We start from the raw sequence: 25489 nt of genomic DNA, 5'->3' as shown, positions 1-25489 counted from the left end.
TGAGCCAGAGACTTAATGGGAGTGTGGGTGCAGGGCCACATGGGGATGGGAGAGGAGGGCTGCAGAGCCACACGGAGATGTGGGATGTGGGAACAGGGACAGAGGTGCATGACTGAATGGGAGAGGCTTTGGGTCAGCCAGGGTCTGCATGGAGGAGGCTCCCCAGCTCCCTAGCAGTCCCTCCCCTCCTCCAAAAAAAACCCTGTTCCATACCTCTCCCACCCATACCCAACAACCCACCAGGTTCACTCCAGGCTCCTTCCCTCTCCCTCAGTTTCTCTGTTACCCCTAACTCTCCCAAGCCTTTGCATTGCTTTTGATGGGTGCAGGAAGTATGTTTCTGTATTGTAGTTTGAAGGAATTATTCAAAGTTCTGTATTGATATGCCTAGTTAGGAATTTCTTTATTAAAAAAAATATTTTTTAATTTTTTTTATCAGAATCTTTTTTTTTGGTCTGTATTGTTACAGACATGCTTGCTGACAAGTATTTTGAAATAAATTACCAAAATAATTGAAACTGGCTTGACTGTATTGTTGTTTTGACAAAATATGCAAAATTTTGCAGAAATTTAAAATGTCATGCACAGAATTTTTATTTTTTTGGTGCAGAATTCCCCCAGGAGTAGCCTTTAGTAGGAACTGTTGTATTCACAGCACCATTTAAAACCTGACCACTTGTCTGAGTATGGATTTAGGAGCCTAATGGTAGGTTCCTATTTTTTAAATTTTGTCCTTAACCAAATGTGAGGTAGGCATTGAAAGATGTATTGTTTTAACATATTTAATAACATCCCCAGGATGATGTCACTCTGTGGGAACGGCACATGCTGAGGCTGGCCAACAGGTAGGAGCTAGGGGACTGAGCATACTCCATGTGGATGGATGGAGAATAACCTTGGCAGACTCTAACAAAACTCTACTGAGCATGTGCAAACTTGGCTAAATTTGAGCAGACTTTCAGAAGGATGGGAAAAAATACATTTCTGACCTCAAATGCATGCTGGCACTGGAGCTTCTCAATAAAGTAGTTACTCCATTTTTTTAAGGAGAGCAATGGGTGTGTGTGTGTGGGGGAACAATAACAGAAAATATGAAAATGGCAGAGGTGCTTAATGACTTTTGTTTCATTTTTTATCAGAAAGGTTGGTGGTGAATGGACGTCTAAAATAGTGAATGCCAGTGAAAATGAAGTAGGATCAGAGGCTAAAATAGGTAAAAGAACAAGTTAAAAATTACTTAGACAAGTTAGATGTTTTCAAGTCACCAGCACCTGATGAAATGCATCCTAGAATACTCAAAAAGCTGACTGAGGAGATATCTGAACTATTAGCGATTATCTTTGAAAAGTCATGGAAGACAGGAGAGATTCCAGAAGACTGGAAAAGGGCAAATATAATGCCTATCTATAAAAAAGGAAATAAGGACAACACAGGGAATTACAGACCAGTCAGTTTAACTTCTGTACCTGGAAAGATAATGGTGCAAATAATTAAACAATCAGTTTTCAGAAATCTAGATGATAATAAGGTGATAAGTAATAGCATGGATTTGTCAAGAACAAATTGTGTCAAACCAACCTGATAGCTTTTGTTTGACAACGTAACAAGCCTTGTGGATAGAGGGGAAGCGGTAGATGTGGTATATCTTGATTTTAGTAAAGCTTTTGATACTGTCTTGCATGACCTTCTCATAAACAAACTAGGGAAATGCAACCTAGATGTAGCTACTATAAGGTGGGTGCATAACTGGTTGGAATACCGTTAAAAGTGGTTCGCAGTCATGCTGGAAGGGCATAACAAGTAGGGTCCCACAGGGATCAGTTCTGGATCCGGTTCTGTTCAATATCTTCATCACTGATTTAGATAGTGGCATAAAAAGATAAGTGGCACTGATAAAGATTGTGGATGATACCAAGCTGGGCAGGGTTGCAAGTGCTTTAGAGGATAGGATTATCATTCAAAATGATATGGACAAACTGGAGAAATGGTCTGAAGTAAATAGGATGAAATTCGATAAGGACAAATGCAACGTACTCCACTTAGGAAGGAACAGTCAGTTGCACATATACAAAATGGGAAATGACATGACCACCTACGAAGTAGTACTGCAGAAAGGGATCTGGGGGTCATAGTGGACCACCAGGTAAATATGAGTCAACAGTGTAACACTGTTGCAAAAAATGTGAACATCATTCTGGGCTATATTAGCAGGACTGTTGTAAGCAAGACATGAGAAGTAATTCTTCCACTCTACTCAGCACTGATTAGGCCTCACTTGGAGTATTGTGTCCAGTTCTGGGCACCACATTTCAAGAAAGGTGTGGACAAATTGAAGACAGTCCAGAGAAGATCTACAAAAATGATTAAAGATTTAGAAAACATGACCTATGAGGAAAGATTGAAAAAATTGGGTTTGTTTAGTCTGGAAAAGAGAAAACAGAGGGGACATAACCGTTTTCAAGTACATAAAAGGTTGTTACAAGGAGGAGGGAGAAAAATTGTTGTTCTTAACCTCTGAGGATAGGACAAGGAGCAATGGGCTTAAATTGCAGCTAGGAAGGTTTAGTTTGGACATTAGGTAAAACTTCCTAACTGTCAGGGTGGTTAAGCACTGGAATAAATTGCTTGGGGAGGTTGTGGAATCTCCATCATTGAAGATTTTTAAGAGCAAGTTAGACAAACACCTGTCAGCAGTGGTCTAGAGAATACTTAGTCCTGCCATGAGTGCAGCGGATTGGACTAGATGAAATCTCGAGGTCCCTTCCAGTCCTGTGATTCTGTGCATTTCCCCCTAATGGACAGCTGAACCACTTTTGCTGAAACTTTCATAAATAAATAAATTCCATCTGAGGTAGATGTCCAGCATGGAAAATTTCAGCCCAAATGGTTCGTTTGGCATTATCCTTGCTCTCTCTAACAATAATGTGAATGGCTTTATAAAATATGTTACATCACCTTAACATATGTAGGTATTTTTATAGCAGTTGTGCTTAGTGATCACTGTAGTTAGGGTTGAAAAAGGAGTTTCCTTCTGAACCCCTCTTTTCATGTTTGATCTCAGCCCCAAAATGAAGTTTTCTTCGGCAAATTTGAGCCAGTTGTGTTCAGCCATCTTTGAATTACCGTATATACTTATTCATAAGCAGAATATTTTTGGTAAAAAAGTGACACATCAAAGAGTGGGGGTTGGCTTATAAATGGGTCTACACCAAAATACGATGATTTTAAACTCTATGGAATGATTGAATTGAATATCTAATACAAGAATCAGCAACCTTTGGCCCACGGCCCACCAGGGTAGGCACTGTGGTGGGCCAGCCAGTTTGTTTACCTGCCGCATCTGCAGGTTCAGCCGATTGCAGTTCCCACTGCGGGTGGCAGGAAGCGGCGGCCAGCACATCCCTCGGCCCACGCTGCTTCCCACCAGAGTGTTTACCTGACAGGCCACGACACTTCCTGCAGTTCCCATTGGCTGGGAGCGGCGAAACGTGGCCACAGGGAGCTGAGGAGCTCCATGCCTGCAGATGCTCCAAGTAAACAAAACCTGCCAACTCACCAGCAACTTACCCTGACAGGCCAGGAGCCAAAGTTTTCCAACCCCTGAAATATGGGGTCGACTTATGAAAGGGTCATACAGTTTTTACTATTTTTACCTATCCATTTTTGGGGGGTTGGCTTATAAACAAATGGGCTAATGAATGAGTATATATGGTATATCAAATTGAGAAAAATACACTACTTCCTACTTTTAAAAATAGTTTCTTTCACTGTGATAACTCAAACCCGACTGAGCTGTGAAAGTTCTGTCATGGGCTTCTCATGGATGCACACATCACTATGCAATTTTCATCAGCATTATATAAATTCATTTAAGCCACATACAAAGATGTGAAGTAGTCTTGTAAGGATGAACAACCAAGCAACAGAGTGGTTCAGTGTGGACAGTGGCATGAAACAGGGCTGCATTTTATCTGCGCTCTTCTTTGGCATCACCATATACTGGATAATGAAGAATACAAATACCGGTATACCATGGATAGGTGACAAATGCCTAGAAGACCTAGACTTTAATGATATTGTGCAACTGAACAACATCCCCTGCAAAATTACAAACAGAGACAGACAACTTGGCAAAAAAAGCAGACCACGCAGGGCTCAAAATTAGTTATGCTAAAACAAACGCCTTTGAAACCCAGACATCAATCATTAACAACACATTAAAAGGCAGAAATATCAAGAAAGTAGAATAGTTCATCTACCTGGGTAGCACCATGTTAGCCAGTGGAGATCTCAAAAAGGAAATGACATCAAGGGCAGGAAAGGCATCCACAGCATTTACTAAACTCAACAACATATGGAAATCAAATATATACATCAGCAGAACAAAACTCTGAATTTTCAATTCAGACATAATTTTGGTGCTAAAATCTGGCTGCGAGAGCTGGAGGTCTATTAAGACATTAGACAGAAATTATAGACACCTTCAAAAATAAGTGCCTATGAAAGATTCTGGACATTGATTGGAAAGACTTCTTCACCAGTTAAAAGATCCGAGAATCATCAGCCAGCAGCTTGTTTCCACCAGAATCAGAAGGAAACACTGGACATATTTGGGGCATATAGAATTGTAGGACAGGTGTTTGTCTAACCTGCTCTTAAATCTCCAATGATGGAGATTTCACAACCTCCGTAGGCAATTTATTCCAGTGCTTAACCCCCCTGATAGTTAGGAAGATTTTCCTAATGTCCAACATAAACTGCCCTTGCTGCAATTTAAGCCCATTACTTCTTTCCTATCTGCAGAGGTTAAAGAGAACAATTTTTCTCCCTCCTTCTTGTAACAACCTTTTATGTTCTTGAAAACTGTTATCATGTCCCCTTTCAGTCTTCTCTTCTCCAGACTAAACAAACTCAATTGTTTGTCTTCCCTCATAGGTCATATTTTTAGACCTTAAATAATTTTTGTAGCTCTTCTCTGGACTGTCTCCAATTTGTCCACATCTTTCCTGAAATGTGGTGCCCAGAACTGGACACACTACGCCAGGTGAGGCCTTATCAGTGCTGAGTAGAGTGGAAGATTGACTTCTCATTTCTTGCTTATAACACTCCTGCTAATACATCCCAGAATTATGTGGTTTTTTTTTTTTTTTTTTTTTTTTTGCAACAGTGTTTCACTGTTCACTCGTATTTACCTTGTGATCCACTATGACCCCCAGATCTTTCTGCAGCACTCCCACACACACTCCCACATGAAGCTGTCAAGTGGAAACCAACTGGTGTGAGGAAATGAGGGTGCCTATAAGAGACCTTAAGAAGAACCCTTAGCAGGAACGGATGAATAGTTTATCTCAGGGGTCCCCAACGTGGTGCCCACGGGCACCATGGCACCCGTGGGGGCATCTAAATGTTCCCATGTCCTGGCCGGCGGCAGAGCATCCGCCGAAATGCCGCCAAATTTCTGCAGCATTTTGGCGGCGACCCCTCTCAATACGGCTAAATGCAGTGCCTTGCATGGTGTCAAGTATCAGAGGGGTAGCCGTGTTAGCTGCCGTGTTTGCTGCCTCTCAATGACGCCACTTGCTGCCGACAAGTGATGTCATCGAGAGGCGTCACTGTCATTTCCTGGGTTGTCTTTATTCCTTTTTTATAGATGGGCACTATACTTGCCCTTTTCCAGTCTTCCATGACTTTTCAAAAATAATTGCTAGTGGCTTAGATAGCTCCTCAGTCAGTTCCTTGAGTATTCTGGGATGTATTTCATCAGGCCCTGGTGACTTGAATACATCTAACTTGTCTAAGTAATTTTTAACTTTTTCTTTCCCTATTTTAGCCTCTGATCCTACTTCATTTTCACAGGTATTCACTGTGTTAGATATCCAGTCACTGCTAACCTTTTTGGTGAAAACTGAAACAAAAAAGTTATTTGGCACTTCTGCCCTTTCCACATTTTTTGTTATTGCTGATGTTGGAGTTAGTTCAGAAAGCAGCTAAAAACAGGGACTTGAGGTCTGCAGAACCCTGCTCCTGACTAGGCTGCCTTGTTGAGATGCTGTTCTTGCTGATTCAGTTCCAACCTGAGTGCAGTAGGCAGAGCCTTAAAGGGATATGTGGATTGCAAAGTCATACTGCTATATGTGTGCCACTGTTGTTACAGTTCCAGTGATCTTAAGCAATACCTGTAAGAGATTTGAGGAAAAGCTTATTTCTCGTGTTTGCAGTTTGTTTGCTTTGTGCATTAGTGATCCCTGCCTATACAGTCAATTTCACTGTTTTCCCATGAAGGCAGTCAGTCATTTTCCCCATTTGTTTCAGTTTGCACAGAAACAAGGGAAATAATTTTTTTAAACAGTCAAGTGTAATTTTAAAACCACATGAATCGGCTGGAGATTCAGGGGCAGGTGTAGGATCTGACACTACTTTTAATTATTCTTTTTTCTTCTTTCTTCTGTTTTTTTAAAGTACTAGATAGGAAGTTGAATTCCCCTTTAATGCTGTAAGAGCCACCCAGTGTCCATTGAAGCCAATGGAAGGACTGCCATTGACTAAATGAGCGCTGGATCATTATCTCACTGAGTAGCAGTCTGGGCTACTGAGAACACTGTGGTAGCAGTCCAAGTCCCAGAGAGTGATGAGTGGCTCCTTGGTGCCAGCATCGTAATAGCTCCTATTGTTGGGTCAAATAATTTTCCATTGAAAGGTTTAGAAACTACCCTTGCTGGTCTCAAAGCTAGCTGAAAAAGAAAAGCTTAATCTCAGCAGCTCAAATCCAACCCGAGAATCAGGAATTTGCTATTGCAAAATAAAAGCAATATTGTTTTTTATATGTGACTTTGTCAGTCATTTACTTTGGTAACAAGCAGACAAACTGTTCTCGGGTAGTAAGCATGCTGTTTGGTCCCAGTGTATTTGTTTGTAACTGGTCCAATTTATCTGATTCAGGTGCACTGTGGCCAGGTATGAAACCTGAAAGTGGTTTAATTCAGACTCCATCTCCAAGTCAGCACAATGTTCTTACCTGCACTACAGGGTTAACCACAAGCCAGCCCTGCCCAGCACATTATTCTTATCCTATTCAAGGTAACTTGGCATGGTTTTTATCTACATCTCTCTCCACCTATTTGTGTCCAGATACCACAAATAAAGAGGCCAGCATGTTTGCTCTTGGTTTGTGCATGCTTCTCTGTGCCTTGCAAGCCATATTTTTCTCTTCTTGTATGCTCCAGACCGTGTGTGTGTGGGTGTGTGTGTGGGGGGGGTTTGTACTCTGTATAGAGCTCTGCCTGCACCCAGCCGGCTTATGCCATGCTGCTGAATCCTAACAGGGTGAAGAACAAAGGCGGAGTGGGAAAGAGGAGACTGAATGTTGTTCACTTGCATGCCACTCCTCAGAATGCTCTTATAGCTCAAGCTGTTTCTTAGCAGTCCTGGGCATGAGTTGCACTAAGATTCATGTGTTGCTTCTTGAGGTAAAGGGTGTTCTTTTCTGTGTGCCAGCTAGGGTGGCAGAGATGGTCTGCACTGGGTACCAGTGTGTGTGCTTGCTTCACTATACAAGGTCAGCTAGAAAGTGAAGCTGTAGACACTAGAGTGGGATACAAATATTCACCCACCCACCCCCTGCCAGGGACTCACATTTTAATATTGGGAAGCAAGTTCTGCTTAGTTATAAAAAATTTATGCAAAGTTACTTGTTTCAGGTTTGATTTTTTGCCATTTTATTAGTGGAAATGTGTTTTCTGGTGAAAATTAATCCTTTGACTAATTTCCTGGATTTTTGAAAACCTCCCGGAAATGTCTTTTCAGAAAGGAATTTCAAGAAGTGCTAGTTTCTCATTTGTGTGGACTTTAACATGACTTAAATTGTACAGCTGGTGAAGTGGATCATTAAGGCTGATGCTTTCTCAGCTCACTGCATTGTGAGCAGGAAAGGCCTAAGGATGCATTTATCCCGAACTCATTTCCCATCATAGGGTTTGAAGGGACTGCTGGAAATATGTAGAATAACCCCTGCCAAGGTGTACGACATGTTGTGAGTTAAAACTGGAAAAGTGACTGTCTGTCTAGAAATGGCACCTTTCAGTGAAGCTGTTCTATGTGCACCTTTGCTGACAATTTTTTTTTTCCACTCCTTTGGAAATTACCATAAAAATAAGAAGATATGTAGGAGGTTGCTGGATGCTGTCTGCATCCTGCACCATCACTGGAATTTCTATCTAAGTTCCAGTTGCAGAATACAGGCTCACCAGGGGTGAAGGAAGAGGTAGAAGGAATCCAACTTGACCCTCAGATCCTTGGAGTTTGAGGCTTTCACTTACAAACTGCACGCATTTGATACGCAGTGAGAGTATAAATTTGAAGCCCCATGTTATCATTTGAATGGAACCGCCTTTCAGAGCATAATTATGCTTTCTGGAAAGTGTTAGCCTTTCCTTTGAATTGTCCAGCTTTTTTCACTGTCACTATTATCATCTTATCATATAGAGATAATGACATTTTCTAGAGAGTGTTTTGCAAGCTCCGATATGAGCTATTCGTTACTTCTGTCATACCCCACATCACCACCATCAGAATGAGACAGAAAGACAAGACATGGGATGGCAATTCAGGAGAAAGAGAAGCGGGGATTAGTAGTGAGGAGAAGGAAGGAGGGATTATTTATTTGTATTGCAGTAGCACCTAGGAGTCAGTGATTATGACCCCATTGTGGTAGACACAGTACATGTATAACAAAAGATAGTCTCTGTTCCAAAGAGCTTCTAATTGAAGTCTGAGATGAGAGACGAGGTGGATAGAACAGACAGATTGAGGAGAACCATGAAACAATCATACAGCACTGCTGACCATGATGGGCAGTGGTCACCACCTGCCTAACTGTTGTAGGCATCAGGGGATTTTCGGGACGGATTGGAAGGAAGATACTGAGGTGCTTTGCTGATGGTTCCAGGCACTTCCTCCCAAGTGCTGGGGCAGCCGGGGGGGACAGCCCAAAGATGCGTTTGAAAGTTTAACCAGTAGGCACAGAAGGGCAATATTGTGGGAAGAGCAGCTTTGCGATCACGTGGCAGAGAATAGATGGGTGGGAGTAGGGCTTGAAAGGCCTTGGAAGTGAAGACGATTGTTTGTGTTTGGTGCAGTGGAGAACAAGGACCCAGTGGAAGGATGCAGAGAGAGGAGTGATGTGCTCGAAGCCATGGGTTAGGAAAATGATCTCTGCAGCAGCACTTTGAATGGATACAAATGGGGCAATATGGGCTTTGTGCAGGCTGAAAAGGAGGAGGGTACAGCAGTCAAGACACAAGGCGATGGGAATCGAGAGGGAGTTGTGGATGGAGAGGAAAGGATGTTACTCAGGAAAAATTGCCAGGGTTTAGGCACTGCCTGGTCATGGGTCTCTAGAAAGAGGGAGATAACCCACAGGGATGGACCTGAGAGACATGAAGGATGGTAACTTCATGCATAGTGACTGGAGTTGTGGAAAGAGATTAAGAGGTGAGGCTGAAAGAGAGAGAAGGCGCTTGATGAGGAGAGGGAGAATGTTCCGGATTTAGGGCAGCATGATAAAGAGGGAAAAGCCAGAGGGGGCAAAAGGAGATAGGCTGGCAAGAGGACAGGGAAGGGAGAGAAGAGTGAGTTACGATGTAGCTAGGCAGGCTAGTTTTAAGCCAGACAATCCTGCTTTTCTAAGGATTGTCCCCCGTCCTGTACTGAGACCAAACTGAATGTAGTTTCACCAGGTATTGGATGGGGGAAGCCAATTTGAAGAGCCCCCTCCCCTGTGGCATGACCTTGCTGTATGAGGGTGCAGTAGTACGCTTTTCAAAATGGTGTCCATCATGTGGCATGGTGTGTGGGTCACACAAGTGGGGGTCAGCCCACATCATTCCCGGAAATATTGGAATGTCTGCTGTTCTGTGGATGTGTGAGTGCCCATGCTAGATGTAACCAGGGGCAAGCTTAGGTAGGGCTTGTTGATGATGACAGGAAGTCTGAATGAAAAGGCTGGTGTGGTCTGAGCAGAGGAGGTGCAAATTTAGCAGCGGCATTTGGCCAAGCAGGGGATGGTTAAAGGGAAAGAGGAGCGAGGTCTTTGCCTTGGGGACAGTGAGGGGAGAATGAATTTGGAGGATAGTAGGAAGAAAAGCTTTAGAATTTAGCAAGGCACTGGATGCTGGGAGGAGGAGGGAGCACTGAGATATGAGCCTGGAAGAGAGGGAGGGAGAAGTTATCAGTGTAGACAGAAAAGGAAAGGAGATGGAATGGTGGAGTTAGGAGGAAAGATCGGGTCAGTTTTGGGAGTGAATGTGGTAGATTTGGTAACCTCACCATAGAGGTGGTAGTTGAAAGTATCCAAGAAGTTACAGTCACTGGGAGAGGAAAAGAGGTGGATACCGAGAACGGAACAAAAGCTTATGCCCAAATAAGTGCCTTAGTCTCTAAAGTGCCACAAGGACTCCTCGTTGTTTTTGCTGATACAGACTAACACGGCTACCACTCTGAAACCTAGAACTAATTGGGACACCAAGAGAGAGCTGCTCCTCCCCTATTAAAGGACATGCTGCAGAATAAGATGCAGTCAGCAAGGTAAGAGGAGATGCCGGAGATCTCTGACACACAGAAGAGATGAGATTGGAAGAGAACATGATCAGCTGTGTCAAAAGTAACAGAAAGCAAGAAAGATGAGGGCAAGAAAGATCACTGTAGTTGTAGCTATTAGAAAGCCAGTATTGGTGATCCTGGGGAGGCCATTAATGTAGTGGAAAGAGCAGAATCCAAAATGGAAAGGATCAAGAGCAGAGCAGGAGGAATGGAAAAGCACTTTAGTAGAACAGACTGTTTGATGACTTCAGAGTCAAGGGAGATAAGGCGGCAGCTAGAGTCTGAATGTTACTTAAGCATAATTATTCAGAATAAATGCTCTTTAAAACAAACCCTAAAAGCCTGACTGAACTTACAGGATAATATGTATTCAGTGGTATGTGGTTATGCTGTATTATTGACGCAGTCGATATGTATTTTAGTTCAAGTTTGGCATGTTTTGGTCTTCAGACTTCTACCTAAGTAACGTCATGGCTCAGGACTCTGGTGAATGCCCAGGTGCACTTACTGACTTTGCAAACTTGGATAGTATACTCAGATGAACATGAATGCTAGGGAGCTGAAAAGCAGATGTTCTTTGAGCTAATTTTGCTAATGTATACACCCAGGAACCCACAATTCCTGCCCTGCATGCCAGAGGGGGCACAAACCACTCTGGTCAGATGTGGAAGGAACCGCTGTTCCTTGTCTTCTTCACTGCTCCACTCTATGTAGGAGCAAAGCAGCCAAGTTAAACTTACAAAATTTGTCAATTCTACTTTGCTTTGCTCTGCTCTCTGTGATTAGCTTGTGAAGCAGAGTAGAATACGGCGTTTTAGGATGGTCGAAGCAGAGCACTCTGGGGTGAACAGAGCAGTGAGGGAGACGGTGAAAATGCAGGGTCTGGAGAAGCAATCTGGAAACAGGAGGGAGAAGTAAAGAAAACCAGGGGTGAGGGAAAGGGGAGCAGAAGGAAGACACAAACCTCTATGACTCCATTTAAACATGGAACATGGGGATAGTTCCTTTTGGCATGTCAGCAGAGCAGAACGATGTTGCTGTATTTGTTACACACAGAAAAGTTGTTGACCATCAGGGTAACCTGTGTCAGGTGGTTGCTGAAAGAGCATTGCTGACACAGGTGAGTATAACCCTGTTAAAGACCTGGTAGTTTACAATGTGTAAACAGGTGGGCCATGACAAGGCAGTATCCTCAGGGTGTTGGGTAACAAGAGGAAGCATGAAGGGGAGATTGTCTGTGTTGCTACCAGAATCCCAATATGTTTTTTTCCTTTCTGTAGTATCTTTGATCCATTTTAATGTAGCAGCAGTCTCCTGTCCCTGGTTAAGGTTGAGACTTGCTTTCCATTGTAAGCCTAATCTTGGCCTCCCCTGTAACTCCTCAAAAATCTTTTATTTCAACTTTGGAAAGTGTGTGTGGCCTGTGGCCATTCCTTGCTCAAATCTGAGATGCTTCTTTGATCCCAAGGGGTAGGCAAAGGCAAGTCCTGGGACTCGAGATAAAGGTGGAAAATCTTGTTATGCTTAGTGTTGCAAAACCATTCTGTACTCTTCACAAAGGTGAGGGATTTACAATGTGCCACCATGGGTACCTATGAACAGTAGGGGCACAGCAGCAGCACAAGGACTCCACCTCACCTTGACCCTAGTGACTCCTGTAGCCCTACAGAGCTCTTAAGCTTTGCAGGTTTCCTCAGAGGATCCTACAGGTGTTCCGGTTACCTGGCTTCCTGACCGGCTTCCCCAACCATTCTCTCCCGCCTTCCCCCCCGCTCTGTGGGCTCTCAGGCTTCTCCTAGTTTCATACTGGGAGCAGGAATCAGATTTTCCTCCCCACAGACTTTTCAAAGGAGTTTCTGTAGTTCTTAATGGATTCTGCATGGGACCAATGGCTCTGCCAGTGTGGGTGAAGCAGAGGTAGGGCACTCGGTGTTTCCTATTGGGAGATTCCACCTGATTGGAATCTCTTTCTCCAAGAACACATCACCTTGTGCAGTTGTTCCCCATCTTCCCCTTTCCTTTCTAAGGCTTCTGTCTGGGGCACAGGGATCCCAAGGTGATGAAATTCCTCTGAGGCCTCCACAGGATCCATTGCAGAGTTCAGCTTCTGGGTTGGTGAGGAGAGTTTCCAGACAGCTGTGCTGTGTGTGTTGTTCTGAGAAAGGGCGTCTTCTAAATGTGCTAAACTCCTCTTTCCTTGGGGCTTCCTCTTCAGGGTGGCATTTCTGCACCAATGGTGTCTTTAGAGAAGAGAGCATTACCTCACTGTCATTCTGCGTTTCTTGAGATGCCATCTTGGAGGGTTCTCTCTCACCTCTCTGAGGGAAGGTCGCCTTTCTTGGGATTTTTTTTCTTGCACCAGGGTTTTCTTTTTTCTCTAAGGCACATCTTGGATCAGTTTTTCTTTTCGGGAGCTTCACCTCCTACTAAATTGAAGGAACTGACTGGAATCCTCAAAGGGCAGCATCTAGACCACCAGGAGGCAGTATTCGGTGACCAGGAAGGGCCTGGTGTGAGCTCTTCCCTTCTGCTGCCTCCCTCAAGGATGGGAAAACACCAAATCATTGAAGAGCCTGGGTTGTTTTTCAGTCTCATGCTGAGATTCCTCCACAGGTGGTATCTGTTGAAAATTATTTTTTCTTTTTTTATGGCAGGAGATAAGATAGGTGATACCGTGCAGTTTCCACAAAGTTCTCTTTACAGTCTATGCTCCCAGGAACCTTTATTTTTATGTAGTTTGGGCAGGCATAATGGCATTGTCTGATTGAACCTAATGTGTACGCTTGGATTTCACTGGACTTGTCATTTTGTGTTTCGACTTCCTGAGACCCAAAACAGGCTGCAGTCTAATCTGACTGTTCTGCTGCTTGAAAACCATAAATGCTGCTAATTTACCTCCCTCCCCAAAGGGAGGCACAGAGGGCCTCCAGGGATTCAGGTGAACTAAAATTGACTGAAAATGTAACCCTTCTAAGGAGATTTGGGTTTGATTTTAGGATAAGCTTTCTAAGGATAGTTAAGCACTGGAACTGGTTGCCTAGGGAATCCCCATGACTGGAGGGTTTTTAAGAACAGGTTAGACAAACACTCGTCAGGAATGGTCTAGATATACTTAACGCTGCCTCAGCAAAGGGGAATAGACTAGATCACATCAAGAGGTCACTTGCAGCACTACATCTCTGATTTCTAAGGTCAGGGCCCCATTGCACGAGGCGTGGTGCAGTGAGTTTGGAAAAAATAACCCCAACTATACATACAATATGATGGGAGCTAATTTAGCTACAACGAGTCAGGAAAAAGATCTTGGAGTCATCATGGATAGGTCTCTGAAGATGTCCACGCAGTGTGCAGAGGCGGTCAAAAAAGCAAACAGGATGTTAAGAATCATTAAAAAGGGGATAGAGAATAAGACTGAGAATATATTATTGCCCTTATATAAATCCATGGTATGCCCGCATCTCGAATACTGTGTGTAGATGTAGTCTCCTCACCTCAAAAAAGATATACTGGCACTAGAAAAGGTTCAGAAAAGGGCAACTAAAATGATTAGGGAGTTGGAGAGGGTCCCATATGAGGAAAGATTAAAGAGGCTAGGACTCTTCAGCTCGGAAAAGAGGAGACTAACAGGGGATATGATAGAGGTATATAAAATCATGAGTGATGTGGAGAAAGTGGATAAGGAAAAGTTATTTACTTATTCCCATAATACAAGAACTTGGGGGTCACCAAATAAAATTAATAGGCAGCAGGTTTAAAACACATAAAAGGAAGTTTTTCTTCACACAGCGCACAATCAACTTGTGGAACTCCTTACCTGAGGAGGCTGTGAAGGCTAGGACTATAACAGCGTTTAAAAGAGAACTGGATAAATTCATGGTGATTAAGTCCATAAATGGCTATTATCCAGGATGGGTAAGGAATGGTGTCCCTAGCCTCTGTCAGAGGATGGAGATGGATGGCAGGAGAGAGATCACTTGATCATTGCCTGTTGGCTTCACTGCTTCTGGGGCACCTGGCATTGGCCACTGTCAGTAGACAGGATACTGGGCTAGATGGACCTTTGGTCTGACCCAGTACAGCCGTTCTTATGTTCTTATGTACTAGTAAATTTGTATCTGTAAGTGCATGGTCTGTCTCAGGGAGCTGCTGTCAACAGTGATCTCAAGGGACCTGTTCCAGAAAATACTTGTAATTTCACATGGATTTCAAAGGTTAAATAGCAACAGTTTCTCAGTATGAAGTAGCTTTATATGTAATTATTTAAATGGGTTTTAGGATTTCCTGAAGTTGTTGAATTCAGTGAGATCAAGTATTTTAAGGCCTCATCCACAGTGTTGAATAAAATGTTATCAGAACTAATTTAAATGCTATTCAGATTTCTTACTGTTAGTATTGATTGATTTGTTTTTATGTTGTAACAAATACAAACAAATACATCTTGTATTCTGGTCTTTGTTGTCTCAAAATTTGAAACACAAATTAATAGAAAAACACATCACATTAACCTAATTTGCACTATTTGTGTGACAGGAATCGAGGGGGCAAGGCCTTTTGAAAAGTGTTATATAGCACATTATAAAAACATAGTTTTAAAACATTATGCTCCATCCCTACTGTCCTGGCAAACCCTGTTTAAGCAATTAGTTCGTGTAGTTGGGGCTAGAAATGTGACTGCTTCACAGTTACAATAGGTCTTCTCCCTTTTACATTATTAAAATGTATTAACATACGGTTATTCTTTGATTTATTTATTTTTTTACAGCATCAACTACCAATGCTAGCCCAGTCTCCACGTCCTCGACTGTTGTCAATATTTCAACACCAGCTGTAGCCAGCATCTCGCACCAGGTAAAAACATCTTGCTAGTTTTTCTTCTCTCGGGCACATCTGGTGTAGCTTTTGTTTTCAAATATTCTGACATCACAGTAGTTGGAGTGTAACTGTTTATTCATTTTTTTTAAGTACCTGGGTATTTTAAGGCTAAATATTTGTAACCACTTTAAATGGTCCCCAGAGCTTGTTCACTGCAGCATTTTCTTGCCAATTGGGACACCTAGTTGGGGCATGAAGTAAATTCAAAATTCTGTTGTTGGGCACTGGATTTACAGAGAGCAAGTTCACTGTGTGTGGAGAATTAGTTTTGTGGTTAAAGTACAGGACTGGGAGTCACGAGATAGCTCAGTGGTTTGAGCATTGGCCTGCTAAACCCAGTGTTGTGAGTTCAGTCCTTGAGGGGGCCATTTAGGGATGTGGGGCAAAAATCTATCTGGGGATTGGTCCTGCTTTGAGCAGGGGAGTTGGACTAGATGACCTCATGAGGTCCCTTCCAACTCTGGTATTCTATGATTCTCCTGACCACCAGAGATTTCCTTTGGGACCTTGAGCAAGTCACTTCACTTCCTTGTACCTCAGTTTCCCACCCTGTCAATTTTAGAGAGAAGTGAGGGTCAGTAACCATAAAGCACTTGGAGATCCCTGTGTGGCAGGCACTACAGAAGTGTAAGTAGCATAACTATGATTAGCTTAGGGCTTATCTACACTTATAACACTACAACAGCACAGCTGGAGCACTTCAGCGTAAACGCTACCTGCACCACTGAGAGGAGGTCTTCGGGTAGTATAGAGGATCCATCTCCCTGAGCGGGAGTAGCTAGGTCAATGGAAGAATTCTTCTGTCTACACAGTGACTTAGGTCAACTGAACTACGCTGCTCGGGGTGTGTGGATTTTGAACAGCCCTGATTGACGTAGTCATGCCAATCTAATTTTCAAGTGTAGAATTCTACAGCGAAGAATATAGTCACACAGCTTTTTAAACCCTTCTCAGTCTCCCTCAGCAGGGAAAGGGGAAGGGGATGCATCCAAAGAGTCTGACAAGATGGTGAGCAGAGAGGGAGAACCCTTCTGATATAGTTGGAATTTAAAAACCATTCATTAGCAGGCAACACTGTTTCTTCTCCCTCCGTAAGTCTGGAGTGGGCGATCCTGTCTGCCTATTTGCTCTTTCCCCCTTGGGGGCCAACTCTTTCTGCTGTAGAGCTCTCTCATGGTGCTGGGGACCAAAGCAGAGAGAGCCTGAACTTTTGCTGGCACTTCTCTGTTCCAAGGGCATTCTAGCCCAGCAGCCCATTTGGTTTTCAGTGTTTTCTGAGGAACAGCCTTTTCCTGCCTTATTTGATCCTTTCTTTGAATAGGAATATCCTACCTACACAATTCTTGGCCAAAGCCAGTACCAGCCATGCTACCCAAGTTCTGGCTTCGGGGTTATAGCGCCTGCAGACAGCAGCATGGAGAGTACCACATTAACCACCACCACATATCCAATTGAAAAAACAAATGCCATGGTGCCTACGCGGACAGCGCAGAGACATTTATCTGGTAAGTGCTGCAGCTTTAGCAGGGTGGATTTCAGACCCCCTCTGTTATAAGGCATGCTGGCGGGCCTACAGGGGAGTGCAATTCAGAAGTGTAATGGGGGGCATCGTGTGTTGATGTGTGCAGCACATTTTCCGTCCATTTTCAGGGAAGAATTTTTGCCATATTTTGGGCCTAAAATAACTGTTTTCTTGACCCATTCTGCATCTATGCTCCCACTACACACCCTTCAGTATGATGTGGAAGACTGCGGCGGTCATATGGTAATAGATGTCATCTGGATTAAACTAAAGAATCTTCTGCCTGTCTCTGGTGGCTGCTGTCAGGTGGGAATTAAAGATCCCTTAGAACACTTCAAATAAAAGTTAAAGATAATTTTGGGGTAATGGCCAACATTCCCTCTCTTAATAACATGCTCTCATGTATGAGCTAGTGCAGCTGTGTCATTGCACTGCGGGCATCTAGCTCACTGTTGTGCAAAGCACTTTGGGATTCCTTAGCTCTGAAAGTCACCTGCATGAGAACAAGTTCTTTCCCAGCATTCCTCATGAAATTCTTCCCTTTCCTTCCTCCAATCCCCTTTGTCATATTAACTGGCACTGATGAAGGCAGCTCTGCTTGTTGCCTTTTCCTCCATGGTGACATCCGTTTGTTTCACAGTGCTTCTGAAGCAACTTTCTTCTTCCAGGGAGGGGAAACCAACGTGCGCTAAGTAAAGACTCCTTTCCGAGTGGATGAAGTTCCAGACAGTTCGTCCAGCTCTTAGCGATACCCGGAGCCATCCCATTAGTTGTTTCTAAGGCCCTTCAGGGAACGGAAATGAAAGTTAAACCAGGCTCTGCAGAGGAAGGGGAGCTGACATTTTCTTTTCTAAATTAGCAGATGTTTTGCCCCTCTCTAACTCTGAAAGACCCAGCTTTCCCGTGATGACCACTTCCCTTGGCTATTGTAGAATGAGCTGGTGAAAGTTAGGGTCTGGGGAAGGTTGTGAGGAGGGATCCTGAGGGAAAAAGAAACACTCACTTTGCACTTATTTTTATGGGCTTAGCTTGAGGCCTTACGCTCAGTTTGGTGGTATTTGCCTGTCTGTCTGTCACGGCATAACTTCTGAATGCCCTGTCCAATTAATTCCAAAGTTCAGCAAATGTTCTAGGTATCAGTGTGCAACAGAAAGACGCTTTCTCCAGCAGAAACACAATTTAAGCTACTTCCAGCAAGTACACATCTGCAAATAAGAAAAACAAGTTAAAAGACTATAACTGCCTTTTTACTTACTAACTATTCTGAATAGATAAGAGACTGTAGCAGGGAAATTGGCAGAAACCTGGTTGCACCTCTAGTCCCGTCCAGGACCCAGAGAGAACAAAGCCAAACCCAAAAACACACACAAAGGCTTCCCTCCACACGAGATTTGAAAGTATCTTGTCTCTTGATTGGTCCTTTGGTCAGGTGTTGCACGTCACTGTTTGTTAACCCTTTACAGGTGAAAGAGACATTAACCCTTAGCTATCTGTTCATGACAGTTAGGGTCTGGGGAAGGTTGTGAGGAGGGATCCTGAGGGAAAAAGAAACACTCACTTTGCACTTATTTTTATGGGCTGAGCTTGAGGCCTTATGCTCAGTTTGGTGGTATTTGCCTGTCTGTCACAGCATAACTTCTGAATGCCCTGTCCAATTAATTCCAAAGTTCAGCAAATGTTCTAGGTATCAATGTGCACCCTGTTGTGTTGGGGGGAAATTGGAAAACCAAGAAGGGGAAAATGCAGGATACATGGATCCCTTACCATGTGTTCAGTGTTTTTATCACAGCCATAGTTTCATGCACCTGTGCAAATGTCTGTAGATCAAAGAACTGGCAGATTACACCGATGAGCATCTTCCAGGATAACAGTACCCTGCATCTAATCTCTGCCCACCCTCCCAATAGAGTGTATGTGTTAACATCCTGAAATACTTTTACTCCCAGATAGAAAGAAGAGAAATAATAATTATGAGTAAAGATGGGGGGGACATATAGAGCCGTGGTTGGGGGTGAGAAGAATGAGGGCATACACAGCGCCTCTGATATGAGGGGAAGAAGGGGATAACAGAAAATCCCAGTGGGGAAAAGAATAGGGGATCTTGGTGTGGGAGTAAGGGGGGTGTGAACACCTTGGGAATGGGGGACCCTAACTGGGAGAGGGACCCTGGTATGAAGGAAAATGAGGATACACACAGAGCAAAGCTACTGACATAGGAGGCAGAATGGGAGATCCTGGAACGGAGGGAGGAAGAAATGGTGGCGCACACAGCCCCTGGCCTAGGATAGAAGGGGGAATGGGTCGCACACAGCCTCTGACTTGGGGGTTAATGGGGGACCCTGGTATAGAGGGAGGAGGAAATGGGGGCACACAGAGCCCCTGGCATGAGGGGTTTGTGGGAGAGTTGCTGGGAGTCCTTAAAGTAGAGGGAGTGGGAGGGTGGCCCACATGGGTCTGATGGAGGGATATAGTAGCCCCTGGTGGGTGCAATGAACTCAGCCATTACAACCTATGCAGTGTTCTATCCCCTAGTGTGTATCATAGTCACACACAAAGATTTCATATGTAGAAATCCTCTCATCAGAGAGATAGGGTTGCCAATCTCCAGGAATGAAAGAAAAATCTTTAATTGAAGATTGTCATGTGATGAAACCTTCAGGAATACGTCCAACCGAAATTGGCAGCCCTGTCAGAGGATGTGAAAGCACTTTACAAACCCACATTATACAACTGGGAAAATGAGACACCAAGAGGGGAAGGATGTTTTAAAAACAGAGAAAAGATGTAAGAATGATTCAAGGCCTAGAAAACCCGCCTTGCTGTGGGTGAGTGAAGGAGCTCAACCTGTTCATCTTATCACTCATCTATAAATATTTACAGGGACAAGATTTCTGATTGTAACAGGCTCTTTAATCTAGCATTCAAAGGCATAACAAGATCCACTGGCTGGGAGTTGGGCAGCAAAGTTCACCTGGAACTAAGATGTGCCTTTTTTTTTAAATAGTGAATGTAATTAACCATTGAAACAGATTGCTAAGCAATGCAGTAAATTCTCCATGATTTGGACTCTTTAAATCAAGATCAGATATCTTTCTAAAAGAAATGCCCTAATTTAACTACAACTCATTGGCCTTCATGCTGGAATTGTTGGGTGAAATTTCCTCACTGATCTGAGGCAGAAACCAGGAAAAGAGAAATTCCAGAAAGCACTTCGTATATAAATGTCGTTGTGTGTCCCATTAATTTCCCCAGGCTTTTGTCAGGTATTTTAGTTAAAAGATGCAGCAAATGTAACTGAGAAGGATTTAATTGTTGGTCCAAAGCTGTTTTCCTGTTGGCTGGCTGACCTTTTCTGCTGACGTCATGTCATGATTCAACTCAGAATAGTGCATGACTGGGACCTCATCACCAAAAACCCCACATCCCTTTCTTACAGGGGTAGAGATGGATCTATAACTTCCTGAGCTCCTCACAGTAGGATTGACGGGGCAGTGGTGGTTTCCGTTTTGATGTGCCACTGTGGGAGGAGTGTTAGGCCAGAGCCTGGCTAGGCTGCTTGGCAAAGGTTGAGAAAATTGTGGGGCCGAGTTTAACTAGCTTAAAAAAACCTGATTTTTAGATTTAGGGCTTCCAGTTCAGTAGCTTAAAATACTTTAAAGAGGGAAATGAATGCCTACCATTGTGCCTCATTTGTTAGACCTGCTGCCTTTTCAGCAAGGTCTTTTGGCCCTCCAGCAACAGTTAACTAAACTGGTGGTTTAATACTCCCTGTTGAGTCTCTCCTATTTCACACTGCATTGAAAGTGGTACAAGGTACTAACCGCTGGGAGATGGTCAATGAGGAAAGGCCTCCAACTAGCCCAGGAACCTAGGGGAAACGAGATGTTAGATGAACTAACTTAATAATAAGTGTACTCTAAAATGGGTCAGAATCCTTTCCAAGAGAACTCTTTCCCAGGGCTCAGGGTCTTGCGAGAACCCTCTACAAATAGTGAGTTATCATTTTGTAAGTGAAATATAAATAGAAGTAGCTCTAATAGCAGTAAGGCAGAGGAGGGTTGTATTCTTGGTACAATTCTAGGTGGCTGGAGGAACTCTGCCTTTGATCTTGTACTTTACTCAGCCTATAGCATTCATTTCTGGGTATCTCTACACCAGGGATAGGCAACCTATGGCACGCGAGCTGATTTTTCAGTGGCAGTCATGCTGCCCAGGTCCTGGCTACCAGTCCGGGGGGCTCTGCATTTTAATTTAATTTTAAATGAAGCTTCTTAAACATTTTAAAAACCTTATTTATTTTACATACAACAATAGTTTTATTATATATTATAGACTTATAGAAAGACACCTTCTAAAACATTAAAATGTATTGCTGGCACACAAAACCTTAAATTAGAGTGAATAAATGAAGACTTGGCACACCACTTCTGAAAGGTTGCCGACCCCGGTCTAACCTATTTAAAAAAAAAAAAAATCTATGGCACAAGTCTCAGGGGCCAGGGCAACTAACACAGGCTTGGGGGTAAAAATTGCAGTGTCAACTCTCAGACTAGAGCCCAGGCTCGAGGCCCTCCCCTCGTGGAGTCTCAGACTCTGGGTTGCAGCCCAAGTGTCCACATTCAATTTTTAGCCCCATAGCTCAAGCCCCACAAACCTGAGACACCTGACCTGCGCCAGCAGTGTAGACATACCATCTGACTGTGCCCCCATCATGGCTTACTGCTGAATTGACTGGGGAGATGGGTATGTATTGACATGACTGGACAGAAAAACTATGCCTTTGCTGTTGCCTCAGTGAGGTGCAATAACATCTCATGTTTCCTGACTCTGATCTATGGCCAAGAACTGTCAGGAGGAGAGGTGTGCTGGGACTGGGTGCTCATTTGTATCACCATGGGATGGAAACAGTGTTGTGTGTTTCTTCTAGGAGATCCATCCACAAGTCCATCTTTGCCAAGAGCAACAGCCAGTAAAGAGTTAGATGAGCAGACTAGGAAAAACATGGCTGGGAAAAACAGGGGCAAGAGGAAAGCAGATGCCTCCTCCCCTCAGGACAGTGAACTGGAAGTAAGTGAACAGTCTGGTTTTCTGAATAGTCGTTTTGGAAGAGCAGTCAGGTCAGCGTGTCTCCCTTCCCCTTTCTGGCAGGGGAAAGGGGCTGGGATAATTGGGTAAAAAACAGGAGGAACACTGGAAGTCCAGAAATGCCGCTCTCTAACCAAAGGCACAAAATTAAGACACTGTTGATGGAGCTCGATAAAAGAGCGGTGGGCCATTCCACTCCACCTAACCACAAAGTGGGTAACAGAGCAGGTTTGGCCTGAAGAACTTCATCCTAGGGTATTTAAGGAACTAGCTGAAGCTATCTTGAAACTGTTAGCAATTATCTTTGAGAACTCCTAGAGGACAGGTGAGGTCCTAGAGGACTGGAGAAGGGCAAACCTTAGTACTTAACTTTAAAAAGGGAAGCAACAAGGATGCAGGGAAACAAAAAACCAATCAGCCTATCTTTTTGGTACCTGGGAAAATATTGGAACAAATTATTAAGCAATCCTTTTGTAAGCACCTAGAGGATTATAAGGTTATAAGGAATGGCCAGCATGGATTTTTCAAGAACAAATTATGCCAATCCAACCTAAGTTTCTTCATTGTTAGGGTTACTGGTCTTGTGATTGAGGAAGCAATAGATATGATATATCTTGATTTTTAGTAAAACTTTTGACACAGTCCCACATGACATTCTCATAAGCAAACTCAGGAAATGTAGTCTAGATGAAATTACTATAAGGTGGGTGCACAGCTGATTGAAAGAGTAGTCAGAGTACGTATCAATGGTTCGCTGTGAGACTGGTAGGATGTGTCAAGTGAGGTCCTGCGGAGCTCTGTCCTGGGTGTGGTACTGTTCAATATTTCATTAATGACTTGGATAATGGAGAGTATGCTTATAAAATTTGCAGACAATGCCAAGTTGGGAGGGGTTCCAAGCGCTTTAAAGGACAGGATTAGAATTCAATACAATATTTTAGAACTGGTCTGAAATCAACAAGGTGAAATACAGTAAAGACTAGTGCAAATGCACAGCTCAAAATGAGGAATAACTGCTAAAAAGGATCTAGGAGTTCTAGTGTATCACAAATTGAATATGAGTCAACAATGTGAGGCAGTTGGTATCATGCTAGGGGAAGTGTTAGCAGAAGTGTTGTATGTATGAAAAATCCACACCCCTGAGAGATGTAGCTATGCCAACCTAATCCCTGGTGTAGAGACTGTTAGGTCAACAGAAGAATTCTTCCTTAACCTTACTACTGCCTCTCAGGGAGGTAGATTAACTACTTCGCTGTAGTGAGTGTCCACACTGAAGCGCTACAGCAGCTTAGCTCTGCCATGTCTCTTTTTACTGTATACATATCTTCGGATACAGGAGGTAATTGTCCCACTCTACTCGGCACAGGTGAGGCCTCAGCTGGAGTGCTGTGTCCAGTTCTGGGTACCGCACTTTAAGGAAGATGTGGATAAATTGAAGAGAGTCCAAGAGGAGGGCAATAGAAATTATGAAAAAGCTGACCGTGAGGAAAAACTGGACATGTTTAGTCTTGAGAGAAGAAGACTGAGGGAGAACTGATAAGTCTTCAAATATGTTAAGAGCTGTTATAATAAGGATGAGGATCAATTATTCTCTATGTCCTTTGGCAGTAGAACAAGAAGTAATGGGCTTAATCTGCAGCAAGGGGTATATAGGTTAGATATAGGGAAAACCTTTTAACTATAAGGGTAGTTAAGCTCTGGAACAGGCTTACAGTGGAGGTTGTGGAATCCCCATCATTGGAGGTTTTTAAGAACAAATCGGACAGACATCTGTAAGAGATGGTTTTGGTTTACTTGGTCCTGCCTCGGTGCAGAGGGTTGGACCTGATGACTTCTCGAGGTCCCTTCCAGCCCCACGTTTCTATGATTTTGCTGTTTGCTGAAGCATAGCAGTTGGAAAATCCCAAGATTAACCTCCTTTTGTAATTCCTTTCCCAGCGAGTGTTTCTGTGGGACTTGGATGAGACCATCATCATTTTCCATTCCCTTCTCACGGGGTCGTACGCCCAGAAATATGGAAAGGTAATATTGTCTTACCTCTTTCTCAGAGCTAAGATCATAAATGTTATCAATAAGTATACATTAATTATAGGTGAAAGAAGTAGAAAATTCATACTCCTTCTTCAAGTGATGGTCCTGTTGTATTCCACTGAGGGTTATATGCATGCCTCTCCTTCCCTGCCCGCATCCAGGAAGGCCAGACTTCTCTGTGCCTTAAGAAGCACCTCCTGGAGCCAAGGGACTGCAATTGGATCTTGTCTGGGGAACCCTCCCCTGCCCCCATACATCGTCCTGAGCAATCCAGGAGTACACCTCCTGCTGCGGAGTCCCAGTCCAGTTCCACCTGTACCAGCGCTATGGACCCCATGGTGGGGCCTAGCCATGAAACACGGAAGCATATGCATAAGCATGGCAGTAAGTCTTCCTCCAGATCCAAGAAAGATGCTACGCTGCCATGACTTCTGGCCATGGTGGAGCCCACAAGAGTGACAAGTCACATCATTCACCAGGTCCACCAATCCCGGTTCCTGAACCATGCATCCCTCCTGCAATGGCTACACTGGCGCAGCATGAATTGTCTGTCCTGAGGCAGGTCCCCTTACTGGCCCTGGTTCCGTCTGTGGATCCAGGTGCCTTTGAAGCCAGGGAGAATTGGATGTGCTCTTGGGCCTCACAAACTGTGTGTCTTAGAATGGATAAGGTCTCCATGTGTTCTGGTCCATTCACCTGCTAAGAGGACCCCCTCTCCTACATCAGATCTGCCTCCTTCTGGTCATGTTCCTACAACATATCCCATTCTGTCAGCACCCCCATTCATGTAAGACTCTGGTTCCTCTGAGTCTGAGGATTCATATGCTACCTATGGTCCACCACTTTCTCTTCTTTCTATGAAGGTCACTTGTCTGGTGGCTATCACCTCTGCAAGAAGAGTTGGCACACTGTGAGCCATGATGACACCCCCCTCCCCTTCACCACTTTTCATGAGGATATAGTTTTGCTGCACTTGCCTCCTAAATTTCCGCTTCCACTTCAATCAACCTATACATTTGCCAACCTTCTTTCCCAAACCACACACCTCAAATGAGGAATGAAAGCTTCACACCCTCAATGTGCATAGGACCCTGGCCTTTTACCTGCAGAGAACGAAGCTCTTCTGGAAGTCTCCTAGACTATTAGTTGCCATAGTGGAGAGAATTAAAGGCCAGGCCATCTCCACCCAGAGAATCTCAAAGTGGGTCTCAGAATGCGTTACACTCTATCAGTTATCAGAACGGTCCCCACCAGGTGGGATATGGGCCCATTCCACAAGAGCACAAGCATCAACTACCTCCATACTCCACAACTTGTCCCTTGCAGACATGTAAAGTGGCCACATAGAGTTCGGTACACACCTTTTCGTCTCATTATGCTTTA

General features: G+C 43.7%; 1 protein-coding gene across 5 annotated transcripts in view; it reads left to right on the top strand.

Annotated features, from left to right (window-relative positions):
• Positions 1-25489, top strand: part of EYA3 (EYA transcriptional coactivator and phosphatase 3) — a 143549-nt gene that overhangs the window by 76183 nt on the left and 41877 nt on the right. For 4 of the 5 annotated variants that reach the window (XM_030539108.1, XM_030539104.1, XM_030539106.1 and 1 more), the window contains 5 exons: positions 6940-7077; positions 15359-15444; positions 16790-16973; positions 21918-22057; positions 24014-24097. In XM_030539108.1, the coding sequence (XP_030394968.1) occupies positions 6940-7077; positions 15359-15444; positions 16790-16973; positions 21918-22057; positions 24014-24097 (632 nt within the window). The remainder of the gene's footprint in view (positions 1-6939; positions 7078-15358; positions 15445-16789; positions 16974-21917; positions 22058-24013; positions 24098-25489) is intronic. The other variant, XM_030539105.1, reaches the window with a different exon arrangement.

The sequence above is a fragment of the Gopherus evgoodei genome, chromosome 20 (assembly GCF_007399415.2).
Source record: "Gopherus evgoodei ecotype Sinaloan lineage chromosome 20, rGopEvg1_v1.p, whole genome shotgun sequence".
NCBI lineage: Eukaryota > Metazoa > Chordata > Testudines > Testudinidae > Gopherus > Gopherus evgoodei.
Note: the sequence above shows the minus strand (reverse complement) of the source record. Positions and strands in the feature narration are given on the sequence as shown.